Raw genomic sequence first — 8,766 nt, forward strand, 5'->3', positions numbered from 1 at the left:
ATATTCAGCAATTATGCATCCATCGTATTTTATTAAAATTTTTTTCTTTAATCATAGGGAAGACTTTGCAAAGATAATACGAATTACTTTGTTGTTGCAGACACTTAACCAAGCATGCATGCAATTATTTTCATTTTGAAACTTTTTTATACGTATGTTATACATATGTTATGCATTTCACATATGTATGTTGATACTACATAGTATTTCAATGCATATCTGTAACTCATTTTTTATCCTTCCGTTTACGGCAAATTTATAAAATAAACTTTACAATATGTATGTAGTTACAAATTACTTAATATGTAGAACAAAATATTTTAGTAGTAAAAATCATACACATATTTATGTAGGTATGTACATATGTATGTATGTATAATAGTTATAGTAATCAGCAAACATTAGTGTGAAACAATAAAAAGTTAACTAACATGTAAAAAAAATTCTTTTATATTTTATATATGACAACTATCTATCTAACTAATTGTAAATATCATGATTAGAAACAAGAACAACTAATGTGCTTGCCACTTAAATTTCGATTCCATCAACCATTGTTGACCCTTTGAATAGTCGCATGGGCGTAACAGCGGCGTCACTGGATCACTACGTGATGGACGTTGCAGGCAATTGCCAGTGTTTGTGTGTCGTATCGTTTTATCCTGTGCGGGAAGAGAAAGTAAATACACACATACATAGGTAAATGTTAAGTAATTGGCAACGTTATTTTCATATTAACACATTTTAGTAATAAACGAGTGTAATGTAATTAATGGTAAAAGAACTTTGCTCACTTAACGGCAGTGTGGAACAATGAAAAAAAATGTGTATGCAAGTGTATAGAAGTGTTTTGAACGCCAAGAGTAATTGGGGCACTTAAACTTCGTTCCCCCTAATAATATCTATAGTCTAAAAATTTGAATTTAGTTTATCTTTGTTGTTGTTGTAATGCACTCCACTAATTTTTGATTCGCTTTCGTTAAGCTTATTGAAGGCACACTCAGGGCGGCGGCCACGGCCAAGATGTGTTAGATGAGATTCTTAATATGATTGGTTATATTATACTGGAATCACGCGTTGGCATGCCTCCGACCAAATCCATACACCTCTGAACAGCGCCGGCATTGAACAAAATCCGGACCATGATGGTTATGTGGTGTTTGAAGAAGATATATCTACTATTTCTCGACCTACTTGCCTGGTACGGCTGCAACAACTGGTGCCAATTAAAGACTTGTTCCAAGAGCTCGTTGACTAGACATTTTGCATGGCAAATTACAATGCCCCAACAGGGTTACAGGCAGCCTCGCCAAACATCGCTATCGTAAAAGGGGATAGGATAAATGTCATTGGTTGGTAACCAGTGCTTACGCTCGATTCTGGCCACCTGCTCAGATAAGACAATATTTACCAGCCTCATGACGTCGTCACTTTAATAAACACCTAGTGCTAAAAACTAAAGTGCTAGACCCGAGCTGAATATCGATACTGATGCTGAAGAAACATGCTGCTGAAGTACAGCGGGAGTCGAATACTTCAACGCTGCATAAGTGTCTCTGCCCCCTCGATTACCACCGAAATGTGAAAATAGCAGGGTCGTGCCCCTCTTGAAACATGAAAAGAAGGCGCATCTTGGATGATCATATAAGCCAGGCTCCTTTATATGCTTAGCAGCATGGATTATACACCACAGTGGCCGACATTTAGGGTTATTATTTTTAGGGTTACGCAAGAGATAAATTATAATACCACTAAATGCAGAAGCGGCGATCGAATATATCCATAGAAATGTATGGACATCTTTTAGAAGCCCCAATCTCTAAAAAAAATACTCCGAATTCAAATAAGAAATACCACTTCTTTCACAAAACAGAGTGGTCGTAAAATTGTAAAGAAAACGTGTGTGAAGGTTTAATCACTTGATTTTTGTTACATATCTCAATATCTAGTGCGCGTTTAAGTTAATGTACCGTCCACTCCCCATTGCCGTCTATAATAGCTTGGCATCGTCTTGAGCAGCTTTCGCTTAGTTTTCTAGCGTAATCTGAAGACAGATCCCTCCACTTGAGAGAGTTTCCCTGATCTCATAGGCTGACGACTGAGCGATATTGGCGTCTGGAAATGGAATTGATGACCTCTGCTCAAAAGTAAACGGCTATCGCTCCAGACTTTCTCGCTTCTTCACTGCAAGAAGCTTAGCACTCTCCACAACGAAATCAACGGCGACCCTCTTCACCACCTGAATGAAGAAGGCAGGCTTCAATTAGGCATTCACGTCGATGGCACACCAATTCTGACAGTGAACAATCCAAAAATTTTAGGGGTCACCTTTGATACCCAACAGACCCTTGCTATAGAAGGACCCTCACGTCAGGGGGCACCTATTCATCTATAAGGATGCGGTCCAGACTTACATCGACCAAGCACTGGACATGACGACGTAGGGACGAGCGATCAAGGGCATTCATAGGGAGTCGGTCACCACCTACCACGACTCGCCGTCATCGGAGCCCAATCACGTGAACGGTACTTCAACTGTCAAGAGACCCGCCTTACCCTGGATACTTTAGCCGCCTCAACAGCTACCTGTCCAGACTCGACTCCAATATCCCCAATGAGTGTGGAAAGTGGAGACTTCCCGCACGATACCAACCACCTCTTCACATGCCAGTTCAATCCCACTCAACTAACACCCTCTCTCCCTTTGGTCCGACCCTATGTAAACTGTTCATATCCTGGCCATACCGTTAGTTGAGCTTCACGACAATGATTGGAGGATGAACCGAAATAGGCGGGGCTTAGTAGTGCAGCTACAGCAACAACAACATACCCCTCCGAATTTTTTTAACGTCGTGGCAAGTTGTTTTATTGTAGACATTCTTTTTCCCAATTTTTCACTTTCATTAGAGCAAACACATTTTCAATAGGATTTGTATCCGGACTCTGCGAAAGCCAATCAAGCTGTCGTATGCCTTTTTATGCTTTCCATGATGTGCATAATCGACTCCAGTATTTTGGGTCATTGTCTTCATGAAGGATCCAATCATTTGTATTCGTGTGTTCTCCGATTTCTGATGTCAGATTCTTTCAATCTCCGTCTGATTGTGCAAGTGGAAAAGTTTATAATTTTTTACGAAAGCCTTTGTTTCCGATCATTTCTTTTTGAAGTAGTTTTAGTCAAACCTCTACCAGAATTGTCATCGACATTGCCATCTTTAGGTACATACTTTGCGGCCTCAGTTATTGATAATTTCTGGTCTTTGGGATGACTTACCAGGAAAGCAGCTTCAAAACGCTTCTTATATATAGCACTCATTTCTTTAACAAGCAACAACTTCGTATTTCAACACAAAAATGAATTACTCACTGCACTGCGTAGTTAGAGTTCAACAGGTCTATTCTGCACGTTACCAAAGATTTTGTAACCGGAAAATGTTATTACCAAAAAATGCTACCAGTTCTTGTCACCGCGACTCTAGGTACGTTGGTAATGCAGTTAAAATATTCAGCATTTCAGCAGAATTGTGGAAATTCTGGTATTGCATATTCCACGGGGCAATACTTAGTTACCACTTTATGAGATGGTAACAAAATTTACCGGTTACAAGAATACACAGAATGGGAAAAGGGTTTGAAAATTGACAGGAACTTTATTTACCGGTTACAAACTTTTTATTACCAGCGCAGAATAGACCCGTAAATGTATTTTATAGTTTATTGCATGATAAAATTATAGGAAGGTAGAACCCCTGAGAGACCCTTTTAGAATTTTGACGTTTTCAAGCATTTTAATTTTAAAATTTACTCACAAACTCACACACATTAGTTGCGTTCCAGCAGCAGTATGATTAGCAGACAAATTTCTTGTAATTTCCTGTAATTGAGAGCAATTTCATGAGAGTAAAATATGCTTACTCTCTGTATGAAGTTGCAGGATTTAGTCCGAAGTTTTTCTTCCTGAAAATTCATGAAAACTGTCATATGAAGAGCAGTGTTGCATTCGTAAACATCAAGTGAAAGAGTGATGCAATTTATAAGAAATATTTTTAGCAGAATAGAAGGTAATTGTACCAAAATAACGAAAGCTTTTGAGAATTAAAATGTTGTGTGGAAGAACTTTTGTCTGAATAAATAATTCTGTAAACAAACATGTGACATTTATATAGCTTTAGGAAAAATGGTTTTTACCTTCCAGCAATTTTTCTCACATCTTCGACCGTGGCTCTCTCTTGTACGAGATAGTTTTTTGACAGTTCTACACGTATTCTCATTTCCAATCTCAAACAACAAAAATTTTGAACAATTTAATTTTTTCATTTTCAGTTTTATATGATTTTAAAATGCTGGCAAACTTCAAAAAAAAAAAAAATCATGGCCGACGAATTGAGAGAACGGTTCTACCTTACTATGTTTTTATCATGGTTTATTACTTTGTTGGTTGAGTTATACGCAGCCTACTACTATGCAAATACGTTTTGTGAAACACACTTCAATATAAAATCGCATATATTAATGATTTTGCAAACTCACCTCGGCATCGTAAACCCATTCCTGATTGCCACCCATATTATGGCAACGCACCATATTCACCGGACCCATCGCATTCGCTGCGTCCAGGCATAGATCATCGGACATGATCTGTTGTCGTTTCGTATAGGCGAATACCTGATTGCCACCCAGCCCGTGGCAATAGCTCACGCCTACCTTTTCGCTATATTTGCGGCCCATCGTATCGAGACACGTCTCTGTTTCGGCGTTACGAATCTGTGTGCGAAAGTGTAGAAAATAACGTTTGAATAAAATATTATAGAAACTTGTATTAAATATTTCCATGCTCTCACCTCGCCCAAGTAGTAATAGTCTAATGGCATCAAACTTTCCGGATATATATTTTCCAAATACCACCGGAAGCTTTTACATTTTAGTCGTTCACGCAACGCACGACGATCACTCACATCACCAGCGACAGCTTTGCGTGCTCCTGTTTAGTGTTTTTTTGTTTTTGTTGAAATAAAGAACGAGAATGTAAAAATAAAGCAAATAATGCATGTTAATAAAATGTTCTATCGCGTTTTAATGAGGCAACAAAATTGAAAAAGGAGTTAACAACATAAATAAGTATGAAGTATGCGTAAATGTTTGTGAGTGAAATTAGTGCCTAATATCTAAAGTGGTATAAGGTAAATTTGTTGGTATTCCTATGCATTGTGAAAGCTAATGTGTTGAAGTATTTTTTGGTGCAAGTGTACTTGTATATGAAGATATGCTGTAACATTTATGCTAAGAATCTCGACTAACAATACAATAACTATGATTATATTTTTTTCATTATTTTAGACGAGTCAGAAATTATATAGCCAATGCAATTATCCACTATGTGATTCAGATACTTAGTATGTAGTTAAATCTGTATTGAGAGCAAGAATTAATCTTGATTTTCTTATTTTCCATTCATGTGGCCTAAATATGTTATCATCGTTGTATTACAAGTGTCAGTGCATTTCCATCTGGTACATGTTTTTTTTAGACAAATTTTCACATACACATGTAGGTCCTATTAAAAAAAAAAGGATTTCCGGTCAGTTCAACCCACATCCAAGTTTCAATCTTTGTGCAATATTTAGAACAAATTAACAAACTTTCGAAAAAAAATTTCGAGCTTTTTAATTAGATTTTAGATTAGAAATATTTTGAGTATGCATTTTTTAGCCCAATAAATTTTAGTAAGGCACATTGAACACGTAGTATCAGTAGCGCAGCTGATTTGATTTTTTTTTTTTTAATTATTTGGTATCGAAAATGTCAAATATTTTTAATTTTTTTCACAAAAATTCTAAATTCTTAAAATCTAATTGCATGTGAAACCCTTTTCCATACAAAACAAGCTATTGAATAGCGGTGTTTTGGAACGTTCGCCCAACTCAGCAGCACAGCCGGGCCTTGCAAAGGATGGGTCAATGCTTCGAGAAGAAAACAAATTTACTAAGACAGAGACATTGTGTACAAATACAAGTGAGATATCTTAGGAATAGACGTCATCCTGGGCCACAGCTGCGATCATCTGTTTTTTAGAGTTGCTTATTTTGGTCTAAACCGCGCTTTTTTGACCTGAGTTGCATTAAATAGTCTCTTAAAACTTGGTAGTATTTGTTGTTCAAATGGTAACATATATGCCCAAAAACTTGAAAAATATTAGATGATTGCTTTTTATAAATGCTATTTATAAAATTTGGTTTTGATTGCGACATTAGAAATATTCAGATTATAAAAGTTTTTCACATATGGTTTAAGATTTTAAAGCTTTTAAAAAGTACGGTAGAATGCAACAATGTGCTTGGATTTGTTTGCTTCTTCGTCAGCTTATTCGTTTGCAGACTAGAAAAATGGCGAACATCCATCAAAATACTGATTCAAAATACACATCTTTCACTGGACAGACAAATGGGTGCGCGCAGCAAAATACAGCCCTAATGGTAAGTTAATTTCATCGTGCGGCGACAAGTTAAGAATTTGCGATACATTTTCAGGCGAATGTATGCGAACGTTCACCGGGGGAAGAGGTATGGGACGACAGCTGGCATGGCATCCAGACGGCAATCTGGTGGCTTTAGCATTAAGTTGTAACAGCGTTAAGATATTTGACAAAGCTGAAGGCGAGCTAATACAGTGCATTCGTCGCCGGAGAATGATGTTGCATTTCACCCAAGTGGAAATTTCTTGGTGACTGGCGGCGATGACGATACAATAAGATTGCTTGATTTATTAGAAGGTCGGCCAATTTATACACGGTAGTAGTGCACTTTAGCGGAACCATATAATATAAGTTATTTCCTGTATTCAACAGTTGCTCGTTTGGAAATCTAATTTGCATACATTTGATGCCAATAGCTCGCAACAAACAAGCCAGTTCTCAAAGAGCCCAAATTGATTTTAGTCATGCAACAGCTCCACATAACTCCGCCATAGACACACCAGTTGCTGGAGTACCAAAAAGCTGTGATGACAGTATTAATTGATCCACGACAATCGGTGGCATATGGAATGCGTGATGGAAATTTTCTGGTGCTTGATAGCCAATATACTACAAGAGTGGAACGCTACAAGTGAAACGCTGTGATAGTATTTTTTCTTAAATTTCCATCTTTTATTTGCAGTTACATTAAGAAGCTCATAGAGGACAGAGCGGTTGGTGAGGAAGGTGTCGAGTTACTGCAGTACTGCAACTGGGAAAATCCGCATTTCGCACGTGCCCCACTCGTATGGAATAGTAACTTATGTCAAAAGGCTGGTTTTAGTATAATGCGGCATTCGCAGCATACCCTCACTGGCGCCGAGCCGCTGAAGAAATTTTGGATAAATAAACGTGCAAGAAATAGTTCCAATACTAGCACGTCCATATTCTTGTTAAGGGTCATCAAAAAATTCCTTGTGTTGTAAATAATAAAGGGAATGCCGGATTATACTAAAGCCAGCTTCCCGACATAAACTACTATTCCATACGAACACAGAAATATAAATGTATCCAAAACTGAATAACTCAAATCAAATTGGATTGCATTTGGATAATATACCTAATATTGGAATCTGTTTTGATCGTAAAAAATACAACTTGCAATCATTTAGATTATAGTTTTGAAAGAAATTGATTGCAATCGTAAATTGTGTAAAAATTGTTAATAACAATCTGCCTTACATTTATTTTCCCCAAGTAACGGTTATAAAATACGTTAAATCCGCACTATCTGCATTAACAAAAAATATACATTGGAATATTTAAAATAAAACGATTCATATTTTCTAATAAGAATTCTTTCTTAATTGAAAGTATTTAATACTAATATAATGTAGTGGTTAATGTTTTAAAATGAATTCGCAATATGTCCGCAGCTCAGGTTGATTTGAAGAAATCCGTTTAAATTTTTCGAATTACATCTACTTGAATACAGGATAGGCACGGTTGCATACAAATGGTAGTTCCGTAAATATTTAAAATATGTTAGTTCATTCAATATTTGCATCTGGGCCAATAAATAAGAAATATAGCCGAAAAAAACAAAGTTTCGATTAAAACGAGTTTTTATAACCCCCCATAAAATTCCGATTAATTTTAAATAACGATATTTTTTCATGGAGAGGTATTTTTTTAAAATACCTTGTTTATACCTACACAAAAACCGGATTAGCAAAAAACCGATTGGACTCAACATATATTTCTTTACAGCATTTATCCCCCTGTCTTTATAGCGCACTCGATAAAGTCTTATTCAAAAGTAAACAAAATCTGCTATTTTTAAACGACATTTTTTAAATAAATAATTTGCGCGGTTGACCGAAATGGAAACAAACAATAACTGTAATTTTTTATAACAATAATTCGAATTTAAAGAAAACCAGCCTATTGTCACTTCACTTTTCAATGGTGCTGATTTCTGCAAGAATTATTTAGCGATTTAGAGCATAATCAACAATATATGCACATAAATATGTATTATTTCACAGATCTCAGGGTCAGTTTAGAAATACGTCACCAAAATTATATAAAATTTAAGTAGGAATTATTTTTATTTATAACGTAAAAGCGCTATCTGATCCAATCTGATAAGTATATTTCCCCTAAAGTTAACCCGTTTTATTTAATTTGTCTCTCGTGAAAATATATATTTTATTTAAAATTTTCAGATATGTACATATATTTTAAATTTTTGCTTTAATTTTTGTCTCCTTTTAATATTTAATTAGATACCTTAAGATTAAAATAAGCTTAAA

At 36.0% G+C, this 8,766-nt stretch overlaps 2 protein-coding genes across 6 annotated transcripts in view; one reads left to right on the forward strand and one right to left on the reverse strand.

Annotated features, from left to right (window-relative positions):
- Window positions 1-8,766, forward strand: part of LOC118740730 — a 226,132-nt gene that overhangs the window by 126,658 nt on the left and 90,708 nt on the right. The gene's annotated exons all lie outside the window — the stretch shown is intronic.
- Window positions 39-8,766, reverse strand: part of LOC118740731 (polypeptide N-acetylgalactosaminyltransferase 5-like) — a 42,792-nt gene continuing 34,064 nt past the window's right edge. For all 3 annotated transcript variants that reach the window (XM_036472387.1, XM_036472388.1, XM_036472386.1), the window contains 3 exons: window positions 4,842-4,981; window positions 4,531-4,764; window positions 39-662 (listed from right to left, as the gene is read on the reverse strand). In XM_036472387.1, the coding sequence (XP_036328280.1) occupies window positions 516-662; window positions 4,531-4,764; window positions 4,842-4,981 (521 nt within the window). In that variant the 3' untranslated portion in view covers window positions 39-515. The remainder of the gene's footprint in view (window positions 663-4,530; window positions 4,765-4,841; window positions 4,982-8,766) is intronic.

Source organism: Rhagoletis pomonella, unplaced genomic scaffold (genome assembly GCF_013731165.1).
Source record: "Rhagoletis pomonella isolate Grant_MI unplaced genomic scaffold, Rhpom_1.0 Rhpom_scaffold_00006, whole genome shotgun sequence".
NCBI classification, from domain to species: domain Eukaryota; kingdom Metazoa; phylum Arthropoda; class Insecta; order Diptera; family Tephritidae; genus Rhagoletis; species Rhagoletis pomonella.